The following is a 15409-nucleotide window of genomic DNA, read 5'->3' as shown; positions in this document are numbered from 1 at the left end:
CCACCTTATTCACCAGACTTAGCTCCATGCGACTTTTACCCTTTTCCAAAGTTGAAATCCGCATTGAAGGGCACCCATTTTCAGTCAGTGGATGAGGTAAAGGAGAAAATGGCAACGTTACTGAAGCAGATAACACCCTGATGACTTCCAACAATGGAAAATTCGTATGCAACGGTGTATAGATAGAGGAGGGGAGGGATAATAATTAAGTTGTACAATGGTAATAATAAACCACATTTTTGCAACCAGTCTCATTATTTAATAGCCACACCTCGTATATATGCTATTCTACTTTAGGAACCTGTGCATGTGCTCTCATCAGCTATGAAGAAGAAGAGATTACCAAAGATTTAAAGCTGCTTTTATCAATTTTTCAGAAGAATTGTTATTGCAAACAGTTGCTTTCTGAACAGTTTTCACCTTTATTAAACCTTTTTAATGTGAATGTGTTTTCTGTTGTGTGAGTTCCCACTCCATCAGAGAATTACAATAGTTGAAGAGAACACCAATTTGCAAGATTAAGGAAGTTATTCTTTCACTTTAACAAGGTACAAGGTCTTGACATGACACATGGACTACTGTTTTCAGATATAGCTTAGTTGCCTGGGTTCCACTGAAGATGATATCCGCCCTGTAGAATTTTGCATGTGAGACAGAATGAAGAAATACTTTTCAAAATTTGAAAAATAGAATGAAGAGAGATGATATGGTAAGAAACGTTTTATTCTATCAATACTGCAAGGGAATCTTGCAGTACTGATAGAAGGGCATTTTGCAGCTCATGGTAGGTGGAGGAAGAATGCAATCATCCCTGGAAACTGAGTAAGGTCATGATAGTGAAGCATATGAGGTTAAGGCATGTGTGTGTGTGTGGATGTGAGTGCATATTTGGGATACATTTTCAAAGAAAGATAGTAAAAAGCCCTTCCTTCATGGGTCTTTCACTCCTTGGAGCATGTGTAATAAAATATTTTTTATGTCAAACTCATCTCCAAAAGAATGGACAACCATATCACATTTTAGTGCAAGTGGTGGGCTAAGGATTAGGTAATCCAGGAACCCCAAACCAGAAGCCAAACAACATTGACTTTTTAAGCCATTTCAGGTCTCCATCACTATCAAAAATCATGTACCTTCTAAAAACTTTCACAAATGTCCATGACCCAATGAAATTCAAACTCGCAGCCTGTTGGCGAGAGGGCAGAAATGGTATCTACCTGCCCAAACAGGTCTGCAAAATAGTACACACAGACAAAATATTTAAAATAAAACATCTCTTTTAATATACATTTATTTTTAAAATTCTCTTTTATCATTTATCAAATGCAAGGATATCATTAGCACCAGAGCCATACCAGTTAAACAAAATTAATGACTTTTAAATGTAGCATGTTATTTTTTGTCACCAACAAGCATTATAAATGAATAAGATATTAGGTAAATAGTACCAAATCATTGTGATTTCTTCAACAAAATACTTGTAAATGCTGGCCTGGTTGGCTGATGGATAACCAACAGGTTGCTAGCTTGAATCTTGTTGTGGATATGGTATTTGTAATTATCTTTAGATGGGAGATAAATTTCACTGTCCTGTTATTTGATTTGAGGACTGAAGTGGTTTGAAAAAGCTCCATGCTTGATCTTTAGAGCAAGCTATATTATGTAAATAAAATATACATAAAAATATTTAAAAAACAGCCTCACCCACAGTGCTAATGTAGTATACATTTACAATCTCTTGTCCATGGAAATCATATAAAATATCATCAGTCATCAATTTCTTGATATGTACCTCCAAGGGTTGTTCAGGTTACTATGATAGCATTACATGATTAAGTTTACATTATTATTAATCTCCTATCAACAGTTTTCTTCAAAATTAGTCTATTACTTGTAAGAAACTAAAATATTGTCATATCTAACATTCATTCTTCTAAAGCAGTTCTGACTGCAATCCACCTGAACCTTGGTCTTCCTCTGGGTCTCTTTCCTGCCATCTTGACATCAAACACCCTGGTTTTGCTAACCTTTCATCAAACATTCTATTTAAGTGGCTATACAACCTTAGATTAGCTCTGCTTACACATTCTTGAATACTAATATGTCAAGTGTCAAGTTCTTTTCTAATATCTTCATTTTTAATATGGTTCTGTCATTGATGCCATTGGGTCACTCTCCTGATTTTTCTCAGAACTCTCGCATCTGTGGTCTCTAATTTTTGATCAGTGGGTTATTTCTAACCAACCTCTCAGATGCATAACTTAAAACTGGTTTCAACACTGTCATGTATACTGCTAATTTGGTGTTTTGGCTAATTTTTCTCTTCCATATAAATTTATTTAGCTGGCTAGCGGCCGTACCAGTTTTGCTTACTTATGCTATTGTTTATTTCCAGATTTAATCTGCCATCATCACTAAAAACTGTGCCTAAATAGCTGAAATATTTTACTTCCATAAGGATCTCCATTCAGAATGCAGCTGAAGTTTTCTATGTTCCTACCTATTTTCATAGTTTTGGTCTTTTTATTGCTGGTTTTTCATGCTGAATTTGTTCCAACTATTATTCAATTTAGTTAGAGAATACTGGAGATTAGCATTAGATGTGTTTAGGAGTACATCATCTGCATAAAGCAAAGAGGTGGACATCTCTAATTCTAATATCAGGCCTAATGAGATAATGCACATCCTTGTCTTACCCCCAACTTTACATCAAACCATCTTCCCATATTTCCTTCAATTCTAACTGCTGACTAACAGCTCAAATATAGACTAATGTTCCATTCACCATACAACTGAAGTGTTTTGAAAAACTTCTCTCTGGGCGCCTTGTCATATGCCTTTTCCAGATCTACAAAACATACGTGAAGATCCTTGTCATATTCCCACGATTTCTCAACTATTTGTCTTAAAGTGAAAATCTGATCTTAACCTCTATTTGGCCTGAATCCAGCTTATTCTCCAAATTTCTCTTCCACAATCATCAGGAATTCGACCTTCTGTTGAAGCCTTCTGAATTATGCAGTATAGCTACTACTCCAGCTGCCTTTTCACATTTCAAGTTTTCGAAAGCTTTTTCTACCTCAAGTATTGATATGTACTCCTCTTTGCATTCCCCTTGAAAATTTTCTAATATGGTTCTTCACTGTTTGTTTAACAGTCTTTCAAAGTAATCCAGACATCTAGGATATCCTTATTATCATGTCACCTTTATCATCTTTGATTCCTTTTACAGTACTCTTTCTTCCATTTCTAAGCTTCTTCAATAGCCTCCAGAACATTTTGCCACCTTCCTGATGTTTATTTTCTATGTTCTTATCAAAGTCTTCTCATGACTTTTGTTTCACTCAGTGGTGGCCTGTGAGGTTTTAAGTGTGGGTGCTGCCTATACAAAATAATTTAAAAAAAATTGTTTTTTTCCTAATCAGTAACTAATTTATTAATAAATAAATCTACAGATTTATTTATTAATAAATGGGTTACTAATTAGGAAAAAAATGATTTTTTTAAAATCATTTTGTATAGGCAGCACCCCCACTTAAAGCTTCACAGGCCACCACTGGTTTCACTACTTTTACACACAGCTTAGCTTTCTTACATTTTTCTCTGTATTCTTTTAGGACATCTGCTGATTTATTTGCTAGAAGCTTTTGGTATGCTTTTTTTTTCTTTTACAGGATTGCTTCTTTAATTTCTTGTGTCCACAGGTATTCTTATTTTTATATCCTTGCAGACAACTTCACCACATACCTCCCTAGCTAAGTCAATCAATATCTTCTTCAGAGTTTGCCAATGAGACTCCAAGGTTTGGTTCTTGTTTTCAAACTGCTGTAAATTTTTTTCAATAATGTTTGCATACTTGAGTCTACAGTTTACCTGTAAAAGCTGCTTAACTTGAATTCTTTTTAAAACTTTCTTACATATTGCTCTTTTCAATGATATCCATTTTTGTCCTGCTCAGTACTAAGTAACGGTCACTTCCAATTTCCCTGTACACTCTTGTATCCTGAACCAGTCTTATGATATCATTATCAACACAACAATGAGGCTTTTCTTATTTCTTGTGTCTTCTTTCCATGTGAACTTGTGCACATCTTTATGTTGAAACATGGTGTTAGTAATGACTAGCCCATGTCCTGAGCAGAATTACAGTAAATACCATTATTATTAGCTTTGTCCTTTTCTCCAAATTTTCCCAAAATGTTCCTATATGCCTGGTGGGATTCATTTCCTACTGTGCTGTTTAGATCTTCAACACGGACCACTTTTTCCATTTGCTTTGTCAGCTGCCTGTTCTAATGACTCAAAAATTTCTTCCACTTCTTCTGCAGGACCATAGACATAAAAAAGTTTCATTGTCCATGTCCTTATTTTGAAGTTGCCCACAAACTCTACTTGAAACTCCCTTCCAAGCAAGAATTTTATCTTCATGTTTGGTGTTAAATGCTATCACTCCTCCTCCTTTTCCTTGATCATTATTGTCTGAAAATGGCATCCTATACTTATTATTTAGTAATATCTCATCCACTTTTGTCTTCTTTGTCTTTTAAAGCCAATTATATCCACATGATACTTTTCTAATTCTTCTGCAACTTTCATTTCCTTTCCAATAATATTCCTTATATTGATGGGTCCTATCTTCAGTTTTATTCTGATGATGGGTTTATTCTTCCTCTTCTAGGTGTTGAGTTGGAGTTTGTTCCAGTAGCTGACTTTTCACTGTTCAGCCTGGTTCTGTGACAAAAACAATGGAGGAAGGGACTTGTTTAATTGAGTGACACCCCAGCTAAGCCAATAAAAAGTACAATTTGGTCAACTAAGTTCCAAATCGCCAGTGCATCCTAGTTCATTCAGTACTCAATAGATACCTACTAATGGTGCACCACGTGAAGGTGAGGATTGGACATTAGGTCAGAAGTCCCAGCCGTTCATCCACATTCCTGAAAGGCGGTGTGGAGGTCTTCTCCCAGTTATTTGGCTTTGACCCCAAAGCAACTCCAAATATTAACAAAAAAAAAAAGAAAGAAAGAAATACTCTAGAACTTTTAAAACATCCCATGAGGAGTAAGCAAAGTGACCTTAGTGCTAACAAACTTTATGAAGTCAGGCAGCAACTCTCCAGCCTTCACTGATAATGAGCTGATGAACCAAGGGTTTTAGAAAAGATAGTGGACAAGTGCTTGTCATCTTTTGGCACTAAACCCTAAAACTTGTGTTATTGTCTGTAGCAATGAGTTCTATGGTCAGTTTTTTTGAAATGTGGGATGAAAACCTGAGTTACCTGGAGTTTTTAAAACAATTCTTGCTCTTATCAAATACTGACTAACTTGGAAATTGGCCAAAGTAAAGCCTAAAAAAAGTTCCTTTGGTCAGAGACTAGAAATTATAATGGTCTTTCTTGAGGTAAGCTATGGAAGCAAAATGTGTCATATCTAAAGTTACAAAGGTGCCATAAATTAATAAATAAATAAACTCAAATGAGTTATCCAAAAATTTTAAATTTCTTGCATGATATCAAATTATATTTTACTGATTTTATTCATAATTATCTGATGTCTATATCGACTAGAATATATTTTAGCACAATATAGCTGCATTGTAATGGCAAGTTAAAACACACACCACATGATATATTATGTGTATACAGCATGTAGTGTTGTATTCTCTACTTGTACATTATCGTTATATTTCATTCTAAAATACTGAGTAAAAGCTTGGTAGTATTAAGAAAAGTTAAATTTAGGATTTGTTTTGTTTCCTTTTATTTAGTTTGAATATTACAGAGAATTTATTTGCCAGAAAGGCTTGAATTTTTGAAAAAGGCTTCTGCTTTATAACCTGTTTAGCCCTTTAAAAACATTTTTTTAAATATTTATCTAGTGAACAGAAAGTTCACTAGATAATCATACATAGGGCATGAATGGATGGATGATTGTAAAATCCTTCTTTCAAGCTTGATTTTTACAAAAACTTTTTTTCTTCATGTCTTGGAGAATTTCCTATATGTCTAAATAAGACTTCTTCTCCGATGATTTTAAATAGATAAAAAAAAAAAAAATGGAGGAAGAGAGCGAGCTGAAAGCTGGTGGCACACAGGATCATTCTTAAATTATGTCAAACGTTTGTGGGGAGGGGGGGATAAGGAATGATGATGTTTACATCCCTAAGTGGAAAGCCTTTTTTCTTAGAAAATGTTCAGTTTAAGATTAAATTTAACATTTTAAAAATCTTAGAGATTTTTTTTTGCAAAGAGAATCCAGTTATTGAGTTATTTATTAAATGTTTTTTGACAATGTTCATATATTAGTATAATGCATACGTATTACATGTAATTATTGCAGATGCAAAAACCAAAATAAATTCATCTCGAAATTTTCAAGGCAAAACATTTCATATTTATTATCACAGTAGTTGAACCTAGAGCTGATTAACGATGAACAACCCAAATGGTCTATTTTCCTTCTATGTATAAAATAAACATTTCAGGTATAACTTCCACCACTATCATGGATAAACGAGAAATTAATTACAATGCATAAATCAGAAATTGGCGGCTGCCTCATCCAGCATGTGTAATTTAGCTTATTGAAGCTTTTAACACATTAACGAAAGAAGAGATTCTGCAAGTCTGCTTGTTCATTTCTACATGAACAGATTTGACTACAAACACATGCAAAAGATTAGTAGAAAGCTTTTTTTTTTAAATAAAAGTATAATAATTTTGCACTGAGATTTTGTCGACTATATATAGTTTGGTTTGCCAACCTGGTGACCAAATTCACAAAGCATGTGAATTAAAGTGCACAAAAAAACTGTGCACTTTAATTGCCTTTCTTTCTTTGAAATATTCTAAAAGAAACATGAATCCACTTTGATAATTATAACAGTCCACTTATGTAGTAACAGACTACAATACTAATATTATATGGGTGCCTCCAGGGAGTCAGGTACTCTTTGAAGGGGAAATGCCCTTTGTAGGTCATGCAATGCCTAAATGGCTAATCATACCTTCCTTAAAAACATTTACTGAAGATGCACTCACAATGTCCACTGGTAGCTTATCCAATTTGCTCACCACATGCCATGAGAAAAACCTGGACCTCATTATTACTGCCAAAGATGACCCAGAGTTTTCCAACTAACCTGTCACGAGCTAGAAAATTTTCCTTATAAGATTCTCTAACCAACTTATATGTTTCTATTACATCTCATCTCCTATTTCTCAAACTTTAAATGCTACATTCCTTCAGTCTATCTGGCCTGTGAATTCTGCATATGCAGAATTCACAGGCCAGATATTATCTTGGTTACTGAGTGCTGAATCTTTTTTTATTTTCCTCATCTCCATGAAATTAAATCTAGGTGACATTATTTACAAGAACTTCCTTATTCTTAAAAGTTAGTGTCTGCTTCAACATCGCAGTTATTTGATATGATGACTTAACTACTTGAACAATTTGGCCTCTTAACTTCAAATCACTATCTTCTATTAATCCTAGGTGAAGCAAATCCCTATCAATATAGATAATACTCAGTCTGCAATGTCTTCAGTCTAAAATGCACATTCTTAGTAACATTAAACTGACATGCATTAACATTTAATCACAGAATCAATCTGTTTCAAGTCAGCTTGAGGATTTTGTAATAATAAGATAAGTATAACCTAATTCTGCATCACCATCATATAATTTCTGTAAAAATATCGATAAATAGGATTAAAAATGAAGTAGAGAAGATATTAAGACATGAACAAGCTGGTTTTAGAGCAGGCGCAGTATTGTGTCATTTTTACTTTAAGGAACATAACTGAACAAAGCATAGAATTTAGATGCTCATTATACCTAAATTTTATAGATTTTGTTAAAGCATTTGTTAGTACTGACAGAGAAACATTATGGTTAATCATTAAGTTATCGAATTCCTGACAAATATGTGAAAATAATCAAAAAATGTATAAGGGAAATAAAAGCTGTGTTCTTGCACAGCAAAGAATATCTGAATGGTTTGTGATAAGATCTGGTATAAAGCAGGGTTGTGTAATGTTTGGGTTATTGTTAAATCTAGTCACTGATTGGAATATGAGAAAAGTTACAGGTACAAGAAGAGGAATTAAATGAAATCCACTGGCACAGTTAGAAAATCTAGATTATGCTGATGACATAGTTTTGATATCATCAAAATATAGTAATATACAAACAATATCAGAAGACTTGTATAAAACAGCTGAAATGGTTGGCCTTAAATATGCCTAAACAAAAGTGCCTAAACTAAACAGCAAATGCTACAAAGAGTTAAAAATCAATCAGCATGCTGTAAAAGAAGTTAAGAATTTTACATACTTGGGGGAAAATGTAGATACTGAAGGTGGAACAGACAAAAGCTAATGCTGCTTTCAGAAAATTCAATGATATATAGAAATCTTCAAAATATAATAAAAACAAAATAAAGATCTTCAAGCTGCCCAATAGCAATTAATGTTAAGGCCATATTATTATATGGATCAGAGACACGGAAACTAACCAAAAAACAGGAAGCTAAATTAAATACATTTAGGAAGGTATACAGTTATTTGATTCTTTTTTTTATATTGTGAAGTGCATTTTAGGACATTGGCTGTTTAAATGCACTAAAAAATGTACCTAATGGGTCTGTCATGGCATCAAATAGTAATCGCATCATTTATATAGCACAACCAGACCACTGGTTTATAATTATATATAATTTTGGAAGCTAACAAAAAAAAAAACAGAAAAATTAAATACATTTAGGAAGAGTAGACAGTTATTTGGTTCTTTTTTATATTATTGTGAAGTGCATTTTAGGATGTTAGCTGTTTAAATGTACTAAAAATGTATTCAATGGGTTTTTCATGGGACCAAATAGTAATCATATCATTTATATAGCATGGCCAGACCACTGGTTTATAATTATCTTAAAAATTAGCACTTATAATCATCTAAAAAAAGGATGTACTATTAAGGGGGGAAAATTTGTGTTTTATTTTATCACTGCTTTTTTGGAAGCCCTTATTTAAAAAAATAACATCAAATATTCACTGTGCAGTGTTTTTATTTATTTTTATGTACATCTTATCCACAACTACAAACTTTTAGTACATTAGTATCATGGGAAAGCTAAGAGTTAGATAATCTGAAAACTCTGCTCTGTAGACAAAACATGAAATTTGTTTAACCTACTCCAAGAAGCATGATGATGGTTGCACGCTTGGCAACCACCTAAGGACATTCACAAATATACATGCTGATGGTGAGATTTGGACCTATAGCCTATTGATGGAGGAAAAATACATTATCCACTTAGCCAACCAGGCTGGTAAGGTTGGTTGAGCAGTTGACATACTAAATGGTATTTCTGTTTACTGTAAAATGTCTCAGATTTTATACAGAATAATGCTAATTAACTTCTGTCATAAACTATTCCAATTTGTTACTCCACAAGAGATTTGTCTAAATTATAAACATATAAAATAACTTATTTCCTAATACAGTGGAATTTTTTTTTTTTTTCATTTCATAACACACACACACACAAAAAAATAATAATTCTTCTTTTACAGTTTCATCAATCTGGGATAAGGGCATGCTATACACTGAATTATTTCTGTAATAATAATAATAACAGTCATCTGATTATTTCATCCTTTTCACAATTCCTTTTCTACATAAATACCTTGTAGCAAAATACATGCACAGAGAAAGAATAAGGCAATAGAGATTTTTTGTAATAAAGGAAAGAAGTGAAAAATGAATAATATTTTATACTTTTCAAAGTATGATAAATTTGTTTCAACATTTTGTTTGCAATAAAAAACTAGAGCTATGTTATATTTCTCCCATCAGATAATCTGGAGACATAAAAATTAAAGATAACAAGAAATTGTATACTTGGTTTAGTCCTTTATCCAAGTGTAAGCAAACAAAGTTTGCACCTGAAGTATTTTCAGGACTGGGGCAACTCGTGGTAAAGGTGGTATGACTTCACCTCACTTGCCTTGGTATCCCATAATGCAAAGCACATCTCCTTGCAGGCATGCATAATGCTATGCATAATTGGAAGGGTCACTATCCAGATCAGTTTAGACCTTTATTGAGGTCTCATCAGTGGGAGCCAGACCCAGAGGTGATACCAAGGTTGAAGTAATGCAGAAGTCATATTTCTCATATACGAGTTGCCAAAAGGTGTACCTATCTCTAATCCAGAGTATTTTAATAATAAGGTGTGACACCTTTTGGCAACTTGTATATGAGAAATATGACTTCTGCATTACTTCAACCTTGGTATCACCTCTGGGTCTGGCTCCCACTGATAAGACCTCAATAAAGGTAGTAATTTATAGTATAACCAATTAGAAAATTTTTCAACAACATTCTGGAGACAGTCATTCTTAAGTTATCTTTTACTGATCACATTTAACTTATTGTCTCTGAATTAATTTTGCTTTTTATCCATCCCAAGAAGGTGTCTTGACAAGACATCAGTTATTTTCAGTCATAATAAGAATTGTTTCTGCATTCTAATTGAGTGTTATGTGTGTGTGTGTGATTTACCACAGCTGTAATTTGTGCTCTAAGTTTGAAATCCAGCAGTTATTAGTAGATAAATTGTGATATGTGTGAATAAACTTTATTTTGTTCGTCTGTTGTTTATACTCTATTATAAATAGCTTCCAACACCTAAGCTTGCCATTATGTTTATAGAGCTTAATTATTTTTATGAAATTGTGGATATAACTCACAACACCATAGACTATTCAGTTAGAGAAAATGCTACTTCATAAAGTTATTTCCCATATATATAGAAGGTACAGTAGAAATCTTTTTATTTTAGTTATATAAAAAATGCTATTTTAATATAATGAGTTTTTCACTCTTCAACATATAAGAAAAAATATACTTCATTAAATACTATTAAGAATAACCTCTTGGTCATGATCATCAAGGAGCTCCTCTTCTCCCTGGCAGTTGAGAGTTGCTGGACTTGGACTGAGACTAGAAAGTGGTGAATCACTGCCTTGGACACTTGAAGGACTTCCATCATGAACTGGTTCTAGTGTTTCTATTTTCAGTGGTGTTTGTGAATGCTGCAAACCTTCTACAGAGTGGTAAATAATTTGTGCAGGCTTCAGTACCTTCCCTGTTTGTATATAAATTCTTCCATCTAAAAACTAAATATTAAAAACATTAAAATTTTTTAAAAATATTTTATCTTTTAAGATATATTACTGAAAAATCAGAATACAATACAAAATGCATATAATAATAATAATATGAGATATACTTGGCAGTCTTGTGCCAAAAAATCCTCCTATCCTTCTCATCCATCTAGGACGGGTTGAGTCCCCTCCTTAGTGAGGGGTTACTGGCATACTAATGCAGCTGGTTCACCATCCCCTAAGGACGATATTCTGGACTGTATCCGACTGTATTCACGGAGCCAGTTTGCCTGCTTGCAGGATGAAAACCTCCAGATAAACTGGGGGAGGACCCTGCTGTCCATGCCCAAGACTGGCTAACTTGGCTATGGCTGAGGAAGATCCTTAAGCTCCTCACGTCGTTGACAGGAATTGAACCTAGGACACTCCTTCCCTAGGCATATGGTTGCAAAGCGCATAGCCACTAGGCTAACCTCGCGGACGCCAAAAAATAAATAAATAAAATAAAATACTGACATTCTTAAACCAAGCTGCACTTACTAGATAAAGCCAACCTACATTTTTTCATGCAAAGGATTAAAAAAAGTCTAACTTAAAACTAACATCATACTATTAGTTAGACATGAGAAGCCACAGAATCTATATTTTACTACTGCCATGTTGTGGGTAGAGACTGAGCAGAGAAGAAATTTACTGATGCTCTATTTAAACAGACAGAGCTTCGGTCCTTGGGAAAATACTTAAAAGTTGTTCTAGAGAATGAAAGTACATGGAAAATATTAGAAGCTGGTTCAATGGACCTGAACTTTAACTGCATGAATGATGAGGTAGATAATGTTATCCTCTTGAATAACTGCACTGCAAAAGTTGTTCAGCAAAATTAAATAACTGTTTAACAAATTTAGTATGAAAATCAGATAAAAAGGCAAACTGAACTGTAAACAGAAAATATTAAACTATATTCACAGTAGTGAACCAAAGTAGGGATATTGCACATTTTATTAATTTCAGTGCAATTTTTATTGACAATGGTAAATTAAAATGGAAATAGATAATAAGAATCAAGGTTAGTATAGTGGAAAGACAGTGAATAAAATTATATGGAACAAGAGACAAATCATCTCAAAGACCAATTTAGTTTTGAAGGACTTCCATCATGAACTGCTTCTAGTATTTCTGTTTTCAGTGGCATTTATGAATGCTGCAAACCTTCTACAGTGTGTGTGTTTGGGTATTGGTAGAATAACATTAAAAATGAAGAAAACAGAAAAGAACGTGACCTTCCTACTATGTGTAAGCAGAGTCATCCTAAGTTGGTCATTTAAGCAGAATGGGACATGAAAGACCAGCGAGCGAGGTGTTTGAAGCAGTTATGAATGCATTAAATGATCAAAAAGAAAGTTGTCATATTTTTTGCTTGGTTATCAAGTAAATAATATTCCTGTTTTAACTCTACACCCAGGCTTAAGCAAAGTTTGGGTGTGATGTATCATGACAAGGCTACTGTTGACTTCACATCAATTTCCTTAGTATTATCCTATAATGCAAAGCACACTACCCAGACCAGTTTTGACATTTATTGAGGTCTCCTTAGTGTAAGCTAGACCAAGTAATGAGGTTAAATCAGTGACGAAGTCGTATATTTTCATTTTCAAAATACTCTGGATCAGAGGTAGTCGTAGAAAGTTATTTCACTTGTTATCAAGCAAATTATATTATTGTTTTAATCCTATATCCAAGCATAACAAAGTTTGCGTGTGAACCAGGTTACTAGAACATAATAGAACTGTTCTAGGTTTTGCATTGATAACCATGCAAAAAACTTTCTATAATTATTTCTGATGCACAATATTTTTAAAATAAGGTGACAGACCATTTTACTACTTGTTGCTGAAAAATATAGTGTGTACCATAAGCCATGGAACATTCTATAGAAAGGACCCATCTTTGTAAAGCCAAAAATGGAAGGCATTTATGTGATGTGGTTTTTCATAACTAATAAAAAAAAAACCTACTGATGTTAAAAAAACTTGTGCAATTGCTTCACAAAGATGGGCCACCCTGTATATGACTTTAGTATTAATTTAACAGTATCTATTGCAGCATTGCAGAAGATGATCCATGGTTTCTGTTTCACCACATGAGCAGCTGTCATTGTCTGTGTAGCCCCACCTGACCATATTTTGCTTTGATCTACCCATTAACATTAACTCCATATAATTGCAGCATTTTGAAAACCTTTTCTCTAGGCACCCTATCATATGCCTTTTCCATCTACAAAACTTAAGCAGAGTTCCTTGTTATATTCCCATGATTTCTCAACTATTTGTCATAAAATGAATATATGATCTTGACAACTTATATTTGGTCTAAATCCAGCTTTTTCTCCTCCAAGTTTCTCTTCTACAATTTTCCCCAGCCTCTTTTCAAGTATGCTTTCATAAATTATACCTGGTTAATAGAAAAATTCCTCTGTAATTCTAACATTCAGCTTAATTCCCCCTCCCCCTTTTTTATGACCATGCCCAACACTGCATAATTCCATGCTGAAGAATTATACAGTGTTGCTACTGCAAAACTTCTATACCAATATATATTAGCATTTCTGGTCAAATAACAGCTGCTCCAGCTTCCTTTCCACATTCCATGTTTTAGATGTTTTTTTTCCAACCTCAGATATGTACTCCTGTTTCTACTACTGTTCTGTCACTGCTTGTTTTGTTTAGCAGCCTTTCAAAGTAATTACTCCAGACATCCAGAATTGCTTAAGAGTCAAAGCCAAATAACTGGGAGGAGACTTCCACATCACCTTTAAGGAATGTGGAGCTTCTAACCCAATGTCCAATCCTCATCTTCACATGGTGCACCCTGTTAATAGGTATCCATTGGTACTGAACGAGGGCGGCTGACAAATTTGCATTTAGCCAACCAAACTGAACTCTCTATTGGTTAAACCACAAATACAAAGTGAAATACACAGTTAATTAATTCTCTTGTGAGAATTAATTAACTATGTGGGTGGAGAGCAGTGCTTTAATGCACATTTCTGATTATAGTTTATCTCGAAACTGTTTATGAGAGAATTAATTACTATGTATTTCACTTTGGGAGCATGCATCTATTACTCCCCACCCCCAGTGAAGAAGACAAAGAAATATTATCAAAGATCAATTTTAAAATTTCTTCATTTCATGAAACACTAGCATTGGGAAATAAGGTGAAGATTATTATTTCAACACAAATGAGATTTTTCCCTAAGCTGATTTTTACAACATAAAAGGATTTATGTAATTTTACTGTCATTTTCTTTAATAAAATTATTCAGAGGTGCACATGATCTTAATTTAGCCCTGTAAAACAATAATAGCCTTCATTCAAAATCTCTTCACTGTACTGTACAGAAAAAGTGAACTCAGTTCCAAAACCTATAATCGAAAGCACCTCGTTTTCGAATTAGTTCAGTAAAAAAATAAAAGTTAGCATTTTAAGAAAGAAACAGGAATTAGGGAACTCCCACTCAAGAAATTAAAATCTATTTAATTAAACAATACAGAAATACAGATAGAAACTATATTTTATAAAACATTTCTTGTTTTGCCTTCGTTTTTCATATATGTGCATCCTTAAACAATATTATTTCAATTTTCTCATGAAGAATTTTTACTGTGATGAATTGTCAGCAAAAAAATTTTTGTGAACTCACACAAAGACCTTGGAATGAGGCAAAATTTGTCACTGTTCATTTCAGCATTGCAGTTATCCTCTGAGTTGCATTTGCAATCTCTGCTATATGGCCTGTGAACTTCCATTCTTATCTACTAAACCATCAAGATCACTAACCTGATCACAATCTTCTAGCATAATCTCACAAATATATGACATATGATATCTCATTACATTGAAGTCCATAACTTTACATTTATTAACACTGAACTAAGAACCATTTTCATGCCCTCAATTCCAGCTTACAAGTACTGCATATCAGTTGCATTCCTCATTACTTCATATCTTTCCATCATCACAGCAAACAGTTGTACGTTACCTGTCAGATCCTTCCCAATGTCATTAATGCAAAGAATGAATAAAAATTGACCAAGGACTGATCCCTCTGATGCACTGCTGGTCACCTTAAATCTTGTTGACCCCCCCCCCCCCCACTGTTTGTGATATCTGTCAATTAGCCATTCTTCTTATTATTACAGGCTACTTCAAGGGGTAAGGGATAATTTCCTTACTGGG

At 33.7% G+C, this 15409-nt stretch overlaps 1 protein-coding gene across 3 annotated transcripts in view; it reads right to left on the bottom strand.

Moving 5' to 3' along the window:
- The window catches only part of mute (gon-4 like protein muscle wasted), a 469386-nt gene that overhangs the window by 27538 nt on the left and 426439 nt on the right, over positions 1-15409 (bottom strand). For all 3 annotated transcript variants that reach the window (XM_090406009.1, XM_090406011.1, XM_090406010.1), the window contains exon 24: positions 10937-11182. In XM_090406009.1, coding sequence (XP_090262135.1) covers positions 10937-11182 — 246 coding nt within the window. The remainder of the gene's footprint in view (positions 1-10936; positions 11183-15409) is intronic.

The sequence above is a fragment of the Typopeltis vanoorti genome, chromosome 16, assembly GCF_054136105.1.
Source record: "Typopeltis vanoorti isolate ZY-2024b chromosome 16, IOZ_Tvanoo_1.0, whole genome shotgun sequence".
Taxonomy (NCBI): Eukaryota; Metazoa; Arthropoda; class Arachnida; order Uropygi; family Thelyphonidae; genus Typopeltis; species Typopeltis vanoorti.
This window is presented reverse-complemented; position numbering and strand designations above follow the sequence as displayed.